This window comes from Telmatherina bonti (genome assembly GCF_933228915.1).
Source record: "Telmatherina bonti genome assembly, chromosome: 23".
In the NCBI taxonomy this organism is placed as follows: domain Eukaryota; kingdom Metazoa; phylum Chordata; class Actinopteri; order Atheriniformes; family Telmatherinidae; genus Telmatherina; species Telmatherina bonti.
The window spans coordinates 11,671,542-11,686,869 of record NC_136632.1 but is presented as its reverse complement, the minus strand read 5'-3'; the positions used below and the strand labels follow the sequence as shown (position 1 = coordinate 11,686,869).

General features: G+C 38.2%; 1 protein-coding gene across 1 annotated transcript; it reads left to right on the top strand.

The window, feature by feature from the left end:
• Window positions 1-2,691: 2,691 nt before the first annotated feature.
• On the top strand, window positions 2,692-10,818 carry ube2nb (ubiquitin-conjugating enzyme E2Nb). Its single transcript, XM_079262800.1, has 4 exons — window positions 2,692-2,795; window positions 4,895-5,141; window positions 5,837-5,977; window positions 8,578-10,818. Exons 1-4 carry the CDS (start codon window positions 2,766-2,768, stop codon window positions 8,619-8,621), a joined length of 462 nt encoding a protein of 153 aa, XP_079118926.1. The 5' UTR covers window positions 2,692-2,765; the 3' UTR covers window positions 8,622-10,818.
• The last annotated feature ends 4,510 nt before the right edge of the window (window positions 10,819-15,328 follow it).

The following is a 15,328-nucleotide window of genomic DNA, read 5'->3' as shown; positions in this document are numbered from 1 at the left end:
ATGGGTGTCAGCTCCTCCACTGTCTCCTTGATTGCTGACTACCTGTCTGGCAGGCCTCAGTATGTGCGGCTGGGGAACACCCTGTCTGATACTGTGGTCAGTAATGTAGGAGCTCTGCAGGGCACTGTCCTGTCTCCTTTCCTGTTCACTCTGTACACCTCGGATTTCCGGTACAGCTCCGGGTCCTGCCACCTGCAGAAGTTCTCTGATGACTCTGCGGTGGTGGGGTGTATCGGGGATGGACAGGAGATGGAGTACAGGACACTGATTGCAGACTTTGTGAAGTGGTCCCAGGCTAACCATCTGCTCCTGAATGTGGACAAGACAAAGGAGCTGGTCATCGACTTCAGGAGAAAGAGGACACCAGTGGAGCCCATCACCATCCAGGGCTCAGAGGTGGAGATAGTGGACTGCTACAAATATCTCGGAGTCCATGTGAACAGCAGACTAGACTGGAGGGACAACTGTAATGCTGTTTACAAGAAGGGCATGAGCAGACTGTACTTCCTGAGGAAGCTCAGGTCTTTCAATGTGTGCAGTAAACTGCTGGAGATCTTTTACCAGTCTGTGGTAGCGCCCTGTACTTCGCTGTGGCCTGCTGGGGCAGCAGTACATCCAAAAGGGACATCTCTCGGATTGACAAACTGATCCGCAAAGCTGGACAGGTGGTTGGCTGTCAACTGGAGACATTTGTGACAGTGAGGGACAGGGGGACTCTGGACAAACTGCTCTCTATTATGGACAATCCTGCTCATCCACTCCACCGGACTGTAGAGGGGCAAAGGAGCTCCTTCTCCAATAGACTTTTACAACTGCACTGTCACAGTGAGCGCTAGAAGAACACATTCTTACCATTCTCTATACAGATGTACAATAACTCCCCACTTTGTGACAGATAACTAACATTCATTTCAAAGCCCCTGTGTAAACTGGCACTGCATTTAGTCACATGTTGTATATATTGTAAATTTCTAAATTTCCATATTCTATATTGCCAATTTTACTTTAGATAGTTTTATTTATCTTTTATCTTTGTAAAAGTGTACATATTCCAGATTGCTTTATGGATAGTACCTATTCTATTTTATTATTATTATTTACTTTTTTTTTTTCTTACCTACTATTGCTGGTCTATTTCTTCCTCTATTGCTGTTCTGAGCTACTGTGACAACAGAATTTCCCTTGTGGATGAATAAAGTCTGTCTAAGTCTAAGTCTAAATAAACATGTATTGAAATTTACATCAACAGAAAAAAAGAGCTATAGCTTCAGAAAAACACGGTACAAACATGTTTTTGGGCATTATCTCTTTGGAGGCTAAGACTGGACAATTCTTGTTATTACAACATCCTCTTTATTGAAGTACTGCTGTTTAACAAGAGAAATGTAATCCCATCTTAATCACTTATATCTTTTTATGATCAATTTGCTGATGGCATACACTGCTCCAGAAAAGTTCATATTTGATTTTGACATCAGAATATTCTTAAAATGCAGTAATAACCTACACAGATGAAGTAACCTAAACTAACCTAAAATCTTTTGAATGCACAGTTCTTAAGTTTTGCATCTTGCATAAAGTGCTGTCCACGAACAAAGTGACTAATCACAAAAAGCGTAAGTGTCTAAAACCTGAATCAATCACAAAATGTTCTTGTTTCATGACAACTTTTTCTTTAATCTTGTTCATCATTCTTTTCACATTTTGACATCAGACCGAGACAATGCCTAATTCATTACAAATTATTAAGACATTTACATTTTTGTTGTGGTATATTCACTACTGTCAACTTTTCTTTAAAAAAATAGTTTGAAATGAGTATTTCCACTCCAAAATTGGCCTTAATGCACAATTTTAATGTAGCGTGAAGTGCAGTTTTTACACTTCATGAACATTTTGTGAAAATATACAACATGAAAAAGAAGCATCTGTTGAAAAATTGTGTTGTTTAAATAGTAAAAGTATACACATCATCATTAGTTTTACAGGTCCTTTAATTCAATGCTTCTTTCATAGGTTTTAATTTTATTTAGATGACGTGAAGAGTACAGTCAGCTTTGCAGCCATCTGCTGGGGTAGTAGCATCAAAACCAGACTTGAAGAGAATCAACAAACTGATCAAGAAAGCTGGTCCTGTGCTTGGAGTGACTCTGGAGCCGCTGGAGCTGATTGTCCAAAGAAGAATGCTGCACAAGCTGAAGAAGATGATGGTGGATTCTTCACACCCTCTCCACAATACAGTGAAGAAACAACAAAGTGTGTTCAGTTAGAGGCTTCTTCAGGTCTGATGTAAGACTGAAAGATACAAAAGATCACTCCTGCCTGCAGCCTCCGGAACAAGACCTCCTCAAGTTAATTATCTGCTACAATATTGAATTTCCCTTTGGGGATTAATAAAGTATTTTTTCATTTTCATTATCTGCTACAATATTGAATTTCCCTTTGGGGATTAATAAAGTATTTTTTCATTTTCATTATCCTCGATTATTGTAGGCTACGATGTAATTAGGAAATTATAAGAATCTCGTTCAGTTTTCACAGCCTTCATAATATTATTATAAGACATTTTTGATTGATGACGAGTATAATATTGCCAAAATAGTCATGTATCAATATTTTCACGTACACACATGACGCCACTCTACTTCCTCACGTCATCTGACGCCACCGGAAGAGCGAGTTATCAGGCCCCGCCCCGGCACTTCAGTCAATCCAACCCGAGGAGAAGGCGAGTCAGCGGCTAAAAATATAATTGCTAACACAAGATGGCCGGTTTGCCTCGTAGGATTATAAAGGTACACCTGACACTGAACAGTATAATAATATCTAAATTAGCAAACATGTGGGTATTACAGAGTTAGTTGGGTGACAATGTGGATCTATAAATGCTACCATCTTGCGTGTAGCTTAGCGTTAGCTGCTATCCAGCTAGTTATGGCTCGTCTGCAAGTGTTTTGTTTGCCACTTCCGTTTACTCCCTTCTGCTCTGTCTGTGGTTCAAATCTCGTTGAAGATTTTTTGTTTTTTGACTTACTTAATATTTTTCAGAACAATATTTTAAAAATCTTTTATGGAGAAGAGGCATGAATCAGCTAATTCTTCCAGTTTGTCCTAGTCGCCATATGAATGGATCGGCTATTTGTGCTAGGCTAGCGGTTGTAGCTATGCTGCTCCGTTCACATGTCGGGCGCTTTGGTCAAAAGCTGGCCAGATGGTCTTGAAACATATGGATGCTTCCAACGAGCCGGTGGCATTAGCATGGCTTCTTTTTAGTGAGACAAAACGGTAAAAAAAAAAAAAAAAAAAGACCGCATTGTGAAGCCTATTGCGCAGCGGTTTCCTTCCTCCGCCGCACCATCAGCCTTTCTGGGCCAGGCCCGGCAGTGGGCGCGATCAGCCGTTTCCGCCACATCCAGCTCCAGGTTTAACAGGTTTTTACAGCCTGTATCTCAATGTTCTCAAAGTAAAAGCATTATCTATATTGAGATCCGGAAAATTCTAGAGCTTCTTTCTATTCAGACGAAATTTATATATATATATATATATATATATATATATATATATATATATATATATATATATATATATATATATATATTTATTTATTTATTTATTTATTTATTTTTTAAATCGTAGCCTGTGTTGAGCCCTTCCGTGGAAATGCAGATGTTCAGTAAACTCTGCACCTGCTTATTCAGAAATATTTCACTTCCTTGTTTTGGCTTCCATTGTCACGATCCTCTTAGTGTCGTGTTTAATTATTTATTTGCATTGAAACATAACTTTTTAAATTAAGGTTAAACTATACATTCCAATAGACCTTTTTCCAGTCAAGTAGATTCTATAAATGGAGAGAAATAAATCTTATTTTGAGTATTGACAGGAAATTAATTAATGCTGTTTTTATGTCATGCTGCATCACTTAATTAAACTACAGAAGTGGTTTGTAGCATTTGTTGTGTGAATACGTTGTTGCAATTATTTGAATTGACAGTAGTTGTTTTGCATAATCATTACATTTTTGTCTGTTCGCCTTAGTGCACCTACTTGAAATCAACAGAAATTTAATCTTTACATCACTCTTTAGTTATTACAGTTTGGCCCCAGCTGTCTTGTAGTTAATTAACCCTTTAAAACCTGGTGCATTAAACTGGGTATGCCAGTCATCATGTGTGGTGCATCACAACCTGTTTAGCTGTTGACTTTTAGTCAACTTTGTTTTGATGAGCATGTTGTTGCGATCCTGTCATGAATTTGTTTGCAGAGGAAAAAACTTCTTCACTGCTGCAAGGTAGTTTTGGGATGCAGCCAATTTAAACAGGAAAGCTGGGCAACTTGGAGGTGATTGGAAAAGGAGGATGGTCAAAGGCACTCAGCTTTCTGAACACCCTTCAGTTTCAATTTATCTCAGGCTACTTGTAGCCTGTCAGTTTCAGTCTTTGATTTTATACATTAGTATATTTTTTTATCAAATAATATTTCACGATCTACAGCACGTTTTCCCAAACAATATGATCAATTTTTAAAATTTTTTCCATGAGCTGGGCAGTTCGGATGGTACTTTAAAATAATTTTACAAGCAGCACCGACATCCTAAATCACCTTTTTCTATTAGAAATAAGCTAAATGTTGTGGGTTGTTGTAAATCTGTTATAAGCGCTACAGCCCTCAGCCACCTTTCATGATCTGTATTAAACAGGTCATTGTTTTCAGTATGTAGGTGAAAGTGTGTATGTATGTGTGACTAACAAGGACAAAATTGTTCACCCTCATACTTTATGTGTCTGAACGTCTGTTATCTAGTAATGCTCCCACACTTCTTCCTGCTGCTCTGTTTTGAGTTTAAAAATGTCAACAGCGGTGTTATGTATTTTCTTGTTCTGACTACACTCAGGAGACACAGCGGTTGATGGCAGAGCCTGTTCCAGGGATCACGGCTACACCTGATGAAGGGAATGCACGCTACTTCCATGTGGTCATTGCAGGGCCTCAAGACTCTCCCTTTGAAGGAGGCACATTTAAACTTGAACTATTTCTTCCAGAAGAGTATCCCATGGCAGCTCCCAAAGTGCGATTCATGACCAAAATCTATCACCCCAATGTTGACAAGCTGGGTAGAATATGTTTAGATATTTTGAAAGGTAAGACTACGCAGCTGTCATTTAATTAGATTAATTTTGTTTGAATCTGCTTTTTTCCCCCATGCTTGATGGATTTCACCGTGGAACTGCACCCATGTGATTGTCGAGTGTTTGGATGGCTGATATTTATATATTTGCCCCCATAAGCAGATTTTTTCTTTAAAGTTCAAATTATTTTTTTATTTTTTGCTTTACCAAATGCTTAAGCAGTTTCCAATTGATCAAAAACTTGGGAGAAAATGGTGCCTTTTGATAGAAAATTTGATAGAAATTCGCTGACCACCAGCAGCAGCTTGAAAGCTAAGCAGGCCAGTTTGTAGCCAAAACATATAGAAAAATGAAACACTAGCATAGCATCACTGGTTAACTTCCTATGGTCACGGCCAGAAATTGCTTAAGCAAATTAAACTGTGATGAAAAATGTACAAAACACAACTGTTCAAAGTTGAAGAGAAAAAACAAAAACAAATCAGTTTGTAAAAGCTATTGCAACCATTACGCCAGGTTTTGAAGTTAAGTTTGTTTTTGCTTAGTAAAAGAATAGCAGGTATGCTGATAAAACATTGTATTAAATGTGATGATTCTCTCATCTTGTAGCTGGTTGGCTAACACAGTTTATTTAACCTCTTTTTCATGTTTGACCTTCTAAACTGATATTTGCTTCCCGTTTTTCATTTTGTCCTGACTTTTAACAGACAAGTGGTCTCCAGCCCTGCAGATCCGCACAGTGTTGCTATCTATCCAGGCATTATTAAGTGCTCCCAACCCAGATGATCCCCTGGCAAATGATGTTGCAGAGCAGTGGAAGAAAAATGAAAGCCATGCCATCGAGACAGGTGAGGAGAAGATTTTGGTTAATCATTTCAGCATCATTGATTGAGCGCAGCACACTGGCACAGGTTGTCACAGATTTCCAAAATGATTAAAATGCTTTGACAGATGGCAGCAAACATTTGCTCATTTTCAGACTTCTGAAATTCCTCCCACATCCCAAATGATCCAGAAGGGTTGCTGCTGCTGTCTCTGTAACCATTGTGGTTGGAAAGAAATAACAGCAAACAAATCCTCAGCAACTTGGAGTGATGGAGGTAGAAATTTAAATGCAGGCAAATAATGAAAAGACCAAAGAAACTGAGAAACAGCAGGAACTGAACTAATGACTCAGCTACCTGGACATGTGGTTACAACTGATCTTGCATTACCTTGGGAAAAAAAAATAGTTTATTAAGTTGTAAAACAAGAATCCATTGCATATAGAGTTTTTTCTCAATTACCTTTTTTAAGGACGTTAAAGCTTGTATGCTCAGTGCACAGGCAACAAAAATACTTCAAACTGTCAGGCTTATTTCACGAGCAGCTTTTGCTTTGCTTTGACTGATCTTAAAAGTACAAAGTGTTAAAGTGTGAATTTCTAAATATCTAACCACAACTTGTTTATATGTGCCACCATTCACCACACTGTGAAAAGCATTTTGGTATGGCAGCCCTGCTTCCTGTTTGATTAACAGTTTAGTTTATCTTTAGGCAACCTTGAAAGTTACAGTTCAGCTTTCCTAATATGACCAATTTCTGCTTCTTTTCATCTGTGAAAGTGAAGGTAAATTCTCTGTAATCTGTTTTTATAATGTTTTATAGAATAAAATAGAAAATTAATCAGACAGAAATATCTTGTTGGATCCACTTAAAGCACTACATGACAACATTACCTTTTTACTGTTTAAGTTCATTCCTTATGTACCCTGGCAAATTTAAATTTATCTCATCATGAAGCTTGAATAATGTTCCTTTCACCACTGATTTTCTTGATCTGTTTTCAACAAATGTTCACAGGATCTCAGTCATTCAGGATCTTCACCAACCAATAATGCTTTGGACAGTTTTAAACCAAGTTTGAAGCCTGTTATACTTGCTGAGAAGGGAGAACTTTGTTTCTGTTCTGTAGGCCACAAGAACAAGGAAAAAGTTCATTTTATTCCTGTCAGTTCATATTCCTTGTTCGCGACGAGTGACTAATGATTATTGCAGGGGAGTGTCTGTGTCTATAAATGGACTATTCTCAGTGACGTCTTTTTTTTTTTTTTTTTCTTTCTTTCTTTCTTTCTTATTCTGTCATGGAGGCAAAAAGCTGGCAGCTGTTATAGTGATTGTTGATTTGCTGTTGTTTCTCAACAGGAATTGTGCCAGCAAACAGTCTAAATCAGTTCAGCACTGGTCAGACACAGATATTTATGAAGAAGAAAAAAAAGTGTCTGTTGCTGTTCAAGATTGGCATGATTTTCCTGTTTCCAAACCCACAACCTGCCAACTGATTGAGACTTTACTACCCGATACAGCTTACCTCAACATTTAGAATTAACTAATCAATTTTGCAGGGGCAGAATTAAAGCTTACAAGTAGTTAGAGGTTTATTAATTATAAACGCTTTGTTCTTGCGGCCTCGATGGCGTATTTAACAGGCTTCCGTCATTCATGGCCTGGTACATTAATAGCTGCACAAACATACTTTAACAACCCACTTTCTTATTTTTAGTTTTTACCATCCAAATAGTGAAATCTTCCACTGCATATATGCAGGATTTTATTAAGGCCCTTCACTCGTCTCTGTCAGACACACACATCTGTTCCTCACATTTCAATATGCTCTTACCAGATCAGTACACCATCTTGCACAGTGTAGATTTGAGCTACTTTTTCCCAGAACCTTTGCATATTCTCATGCCAAAAAAAAAGCCCCCGTTGGATTGAATTAAAAAGAAAAAAACAACATTTGAACTAACCTGAGGTACTTTGTTTCAAACAAAACCCTCATATTAATAAATCATTTCCTCAGTCATAATATGGTCGAGGTCCAAAAGTAACTGCAGCCAGTTCGACCAAATTAATGTGATGTCCATTAGAAAACAGAGCATTATGTGCTTTAGGCTGCATATTGTTTTCTGAGTGTTTTTTTCCCCCCAACTTTATTTGTTGATTTTCAAAGCAGTACACAATTAAGGCAGGAGAATATGAAACCTATATTGGTACTGTACCAGTAACTTTCATAAAGGCAGACTAGAACATAACCCCCCCCACCCCTCATTCAAAAAAAAAAAACCAAAAACAAGTGACACAAAAACAACAAAGACATACAGTAACAACTATCATCATAATGTAACACTGATAGTTGTGAATAAAGCAAAACATGAAGGTGATACAATGTTAAGAAATATCTTGTACAAGCATTTAAAAAAAAAAAAAGGGTGACAGGGGAAGTGCCAAAATGTCAAGTTCATTCATACTAGAGCAGTAAACCAGCAACATATAAAGAACTCGTTAGCCTGGAATGCCGTTTTCTGAGTGTTTTTGATTATCTTTACTCGACACCACTCGACACTTTTTTTGCCTTCTTGCACAATCCACACACCGAGCAGTCATCCTGTCTCTGTCCTCTCCTCAGCCCGAACATGGACCAGGCTCTACGCGAGCAACACTGAAGTATAGAGGAAGCAAGAAGAGGCGTCTGAATGTGATCTACAAAATGTACTCCTATTCTGTCAACATTGAATTTAACGGACACAAAAAGAGTTTAAAAAAAAAAAAAAAAGGTTCAAAGTCCAAATCTGTTTAAAAAAAAAAGACAAGATTTGACTTATTTTCCTCTCTAAAATGCGTTGTGTGTTACCTTATTCTTTTTTTCTTTTTTTTCTTTTTTTTTTGTTCCCCTTTTCTTCCTGTGTTGCTATTTAAATGCATGGACAGAGAACGACACCCTTCCCACCACAGTCTTACAACTCCCATGCAATATGTTGTCCTGAGCTAGGCACATACTGGTACGTTTGCAGAATATTCATTCATTAAAGCTGTCCTTTTTACACATGCATTATTTGTCAACACATCTGTCTTTTTGTGGGAGATGGCTTAGTGTGTTATTTCAACACATGCAGTCTACAGCTCTCCTCTTCAAGTGCTTCTGAGACAGAATCTAAAGCAAAGAGGATTATTTAGCTTGTCAGAGCATAACATTTTTAAAGAAAAAGGCTGCGCACACTCAACAGAATAGTTGGATTTCCTTTGTGCGTATAACAGCCAGCTGCTGAAGCTACATTCAGCATCATCCCAGGTGCTCATGTGGCACTCAACATAGAATACTGCAGTTTTTATCGCTTGATAAAATTGGATCAAAGTAGACCTAAATTAATCCAAACAGGAAACTCCGCCTTAATCCCCCTTCTTCAACACATAAAAGGTAATCCCGGACTGGATGAGCTGAGTAAAACAGCAGAGGGCAGAAATAGCCTTTTTTTTTTTTTTTTTAAATCATAAGAATGTGGTCACTTTGCTATAAATTAAGTTTCATCATGTCTTGGATATCTGGCCCATTTGCTAAAAAGCAAATACAAATAAATTCACAGCCATGGGTAACATTGAAAATTCATTGTGTTCATTGAAATCTGAACATTGTTTTTATGTTATGAAAGACTATCAAGCAAGCTGTTTGTATAACTTGTACTCTGCTGTCTGAATGCCATGCGGGATCTTGATGGTATAAAATTTGCCAATGTGTAAGGTTAGGCTTCATAGAACTGGATGTAATCTTGGTTTCATTTCCGTCGGCTGCTCAGTGAGTCGGTTGGACAGTTTTGCGAGGGACTTCCACCTGCTTTAAAAAAAAACCATTCCTAACACATCCAGAAATGTAGATGAACACACACGCTTTGTGTTCACAAGGAACTCTTATCGGTGTTGTAGCAGATGATTCGGATGTGTTGAACATGAGTTATTTTTAAGAGTGAGGGAAGTCCAACTGTTAATTTTTTATCTGTACGTCCATGTTATTTATGTTGCCATTTTATTTTATTGTCAGTTTACATAATTTTAAAAGGAGGAATAAAAAAATAAGTAGCAGGATCAAACTGATATCAGGACAGCTCGTTTCATGAGTGTTTAGTGTTGGGGTGCTTAGGGTGCTCTCTTTTTTTTTCTTTCTTTAGGGAAAGTTTTGGTTTTGTCATCGGTTATGTTTTTTTTTTTCTCCTGAGGTGGTCAAAAATAATTTTTTCTCTTTTCTTCTGACACTGATGTGATGATTATGCAAGTGCATTTAATTGATTCCAGAGGGGGAAATTAGTTCATTGTGGTAGCAGGATAAAAAAAAAAAAAAAAAAGTGATGTTACATAATAAAACGTATTCAAAGTTTAAGATGTTAGTGGGCCTTAATGGATTTTGTATTGACTCAAGGGAAACTTGTGTCAAATTCTAGGGAGCAACTTTAAATATGTGGAGAAAAACTTAGAAAAAACCCCTGAAACTTTCCTTTTTAAACAATAAAATGGTTAATTTGTGCTTAAGTTAAATCTGCTTCAGAATTAGAGGGAGGACTCCCCAGTCATGTGTAGGACCTATTTTGTTGAGCCCTCTTTTCTTGCTCCTTGGCTTATCGCTGGCTCGGTGTTGCTTAGATCTGTTTGCGTCGTGTCCACATTTAGAAATAACATTTAATCTGCCACATTTACTCAAGTATGGAAGATGGAGCATGGCTTAAAACCTGGCTAAGTTATTGTTTCCCTGAGAATCTAAACCAGGAAATAGTCCCTAGATTTCTAAAGGATCAAAACACTGCAGAATCAAGCTGATCAATCATTTTCCAGTGTGTTGAAAAGAAAATAAATCGGTGCATTTGCATACATGGCTCTCCAAACACTCTGTAAATAAACTGAGTTGAGTAAGTAAGAGGAGTCTCCTCTGTTTTATGGTGTGTGGATGTGTTTCTAAAAGGTGAAGGTTGCAGCTGAGATCAATTTCACACACTGCGCCGCGCGACAAATTGCATCCAGCTGTTTACAACTCATTACAATTTGTACTCTGAGGTTTATATTGAGAAGGTTGCAGCAGCAGATCTGCTTTTCCTGGATGACATACTGAGTGTTTTGTAATAAGGTAAGCCATGTACAGCTGAGGGACACTCGCATGTTGTGATTCCTGATGAAAATGTCCAAGGACAGCATAGGGCAACAAGATTTGGCTTGTATCTTGAAACTTCAAAGGTAAAAGGAAAATTGACATGTAAGCGACATCCAAATGGGAAAATGTGTGGTTACGCAGTTCTGACAGTGGGAACTAAACATTTGTACAGAAGCTGGCTCCTCAGGTCCAGACTTTGTGACCTATGATCACCTTTAAAGAGAGTTCCCAGCAACATCTCTCCTCTGACCATCTTGCTGACATTTGCACATTGATACATAAACATCTGATATGAAATAGACAAGCCATACAGAGGCAGAACACTGCAATGAGACTATTAACATCACCATAGACTGGATAAGTCCAAAGCAGAGTTCTTTAGTTCTTAAATTGAAAGGTAACAAGTACTGAGCATAAGAAATATATGTATAAAAGCCAAGTCAGGTTGAGTTAAAAATCAAAATATCTAGCAAGGATGACGAGCATCTAATTGTGGCCTTTTCAATTTAACTGCACACAAATGAATACAAAACTCAAAAACAACAAAATGCCTGGATTGAGTTTTTGGTTTCTGTGAAAAAGTCTAATTTTGTTGTTAGATTTCACAACTTAAAAATGTCCCTTTTACGAGTGCAACCCAGTTACTGTGCACATCGCAGGGGCACGTCTAAGTTTAGTATAAATAAATCTAAGTAAATTACTTTAGTCAGCTTGTGGCCAGAAGTCTCGTTTTAGGTGATTGCTATAGAAACCTTTATTTATCTCTGTTAATTCACCTCATAAAAAGGAATCTTTTTAAATTTGCTGCTGGTTTAGTTTTTACCATGAATGAAAGCTTTTTATGTTTGATCCTAACTGATCAATATGACATGTTTAAGGAGCAACACGTTTTTAAGAGAATACAATCTACAAGCAAATTAATACATATTTCATTTGAGTGTCATTAATTTTAATGATTAAGGAAAGAGGAACAGTCAAATACTAGTTTCCTTGGGTTTTGTCCTGCTTGGTTCATCATCATGAAGCCAGAATAAAAGTCACACTATCACAGAAACCTTCAGGTCTAAGTCAATTATTAAAAAAGTAAATTCATTCACTTCCAGACATTTTTACCAAGAATAATTTAAATAAAATTCATGTAAATCTTTTTTTTTATTATTATTAAAAAGGATCAGATCCACTTGTCCCTCCACTAATTATTAGTGACACTTTATTCAGTACAGACACTTTTAAAACTGACATTATTAAAGATTTTCATACCACCATTCACTTCTACCTGCTGTCTTAAAATGTTGCTCAGCGATGTCTCACATTTCAATTCAGCTTATCAGTTAAACTGGTTTTTATTTTCCTGCTTTACTTTGTTTACAGACATAAACAACCAGTATGCTGAGTGTTGCAGCCCTTCCATGCTAACACCTGCTGCATTCACAAGGTGGTGCTACAAGCAAACGCACCTCATAAAAATAACTGGTCCTGTCAGAGAGCTTGCAGGCACAGATATGTCTTCTTCATTAAATGTCGCATCAATTAATGTTTGGTACCATCTTGTCTACACTCTTGCTTAAATTCTTGTGTTTTCTCTAAAGGTCTCAACTGGACAATATCACGACTTTGTCCACAGATGTCTCTTTCCTTCCTACTGGAGGCGCCTGTCCTGGTGGCCTGTGATTATGTTTCCTCTTCGTGCAAAAATTTAAAAATAAAGAAAAAGGTTTCACAATGTTTTACAATCCTGGCTCAGCTTATATGGCAACGGTGAGTCATTCAGGCTGGTATGAAGCCTTTCTGGGAGTGGAAGTGCAAGAAATGATTCCCCCTCACTATCTGCAATATCTGACAAAACATTAACCCGTCTGAGTGGCTGTTGTCTCCTGAAAGGCCTTGTTGCTGTGCAGGTTGTCCTCAGAGCAACAAAGTGATTTAAGGTCATCTATTGTCATTGACACATGCTGGGACCGCCATGGGAAGATATTTAAATATAAAAACCAAAAATAATACAAATATATTGTTTTATACATTGTTATTGACAACTCAGACACAACATTAGTGGCTATAGACTAATTCAGTGGCAAATATTGTCCCTTTTTTTTTTTTTTTTTAAACAAATTGGGGCTAAAAATAGTTTTATTTGCTTCAAAAGTTTCCCATTGTGAGCCGAGGTGTTTATGGTTAAATAGCTCTCAAACAACCTGTGTTTATAGCTGCATTTTACTACTGTAGCACAGAGGCTGTCCATGCTGGTACACTTGAAATATTGGACACACGTGATGACAGCAGCACTGAAAAGGATCATAAATCAACACAGATCTCATGGTGCAGAGGCTGAGTATGGCATGTGAATTATCCATGTAAGCATCGAACAATACGGACCTCCAGCCACACTGTGATCGCTGCCACAGAGGTCAGGGAGCCTGCATCCTAAACATAGCCCCCCGCTCCTCTCACACACCGGATCATCTCTTGCTGTGACTGCTGACTGCAGGTGAAAACCTCCCCGTCACATGCTGGTGATGTTGAGAAGACAGGTGAAGACAGACATCCTGTTTTGAATTACATGTGTCAGAAATACTCATTTAAAACGCAGCAGTAGTTGTGGGATCTGGGGCAGATGTGAAACGTTATCCTCCCTCTTTTTTTTTTTTTTAGTCTTATTACTTGTTATTAAACATATCACTTTTCCTTCCCCTTCTCTTCCCTTACTTTCTTTTCTTTCTACTTTTCCCATCTCTCCCTTTTATCCCTTCCTTCTTTACGTCCCTGTTTACCTCCCTTCTTCATTCTCACCCCCTTTCCTCCTCCTTTCCTCACCTCCTCCTTCTCTCTGTCCCACTGCAGATGAAGTACAGAGGGACTGCAGTCAAAACCTTCTCACCTCGACTCCCCCCACTTTATATTATATAACCACCCTCATTATTCTACCATGCATGAAAACAAAACTCAGCAAGCTAAAAGGGAATCCCTCCTTGAAGCAGCAGCAGGTACCTGGCATGACGTTGGGCTCCTTCTCAGGATCTCAATATTTTAGGGATTTTTGGTTATACAAGACATCCGCATTGGACTAAGACTGCAAGGCTCTGATTTTTCCAGCTGTTCGAAGCATGAAGTGCCATCACACACTTGCGTGTTTAATGTACCAAACCATAAGCTGCTGCTGTCTCCCTTTTCTGCTTATGGCATGGTGTCAACATGTTTCAGTCACGCATGTGCGTTCATTTGGTTGCTCACACACATTTCATTTAAATGATTCTGCAAAAGCACAGAAACAGAATTTAAATTCTTTTATTTATTTTCTTTAAGACAAAGAAATTAATGATGAAAGCATCTGAAAACCAACAACTGCTTTTACTTCATTGCATATGGAGGTGCACTAATTTAAAATCCTCATATGTGCAACCTTGTGTGTGAGAGGGTGAGAGCGTGTGAGGTAATATCAGGGATTCCTTTTCAGCTCCTGTGAGTTTTTCATCCATGGTGAGAACAGACTGTCCTGGGCCATCTTTCCACCTCTCTATATATAACAACCACTGCAGAGAAGGACACAAGGGCAAATCTCTGCATGTGTGTGTGCCTTTAAATGCTTGCAGAGCCCCTTGGACGTAAGAGAAGGGTACTTTGCCCACAAATATGTCTCAGATACAAGTGCGCTGGTGCCACATTGCCTCTTTGTTTAGCAATAGCTGTTAATTCATTTCATTTTACCACAGAAATCCTCAGATACAAAACCTGTTCAGGAGCTTTCAGTCAGCTCCCTGAAGACCATTAAAACTGGGGGAGATTCATACCTCACGATGGATGGTGTTGCGGTTAATGGCGCCTGATATTGTACCTCTTAGCTCTTTTTGTATCATGGATGACACTCTGGGAATTGTCGTGTCAGAAAGCTGATCATGTCACACCCACTTACAGAAACATTGCGCACATACAGTCATCAGAGACCCAATGGCGGTCTCGCTGAACAAATGTAAATAATTAACAATCTTCATTCACTGAGTCTCTTTTTGGGGCCTACATTCAGTACCTATCACCGAAACTTGTAAACAAACCCACTACTCTGCAATAACACATTCCATGTTAGTGTATCATGGGGAGTCCTGCTGGTGCTGACAATGCCAATCAATAACCTGTCAAATAGTGAGCTGATAAGCAGCTACGTTTTGCTTCTGTTGGTTTACAATGAAAGATTAGATTAACACAGACAATAGATTAATGGAAAACCAGCATGTGGATGCTGATATTGACAGAA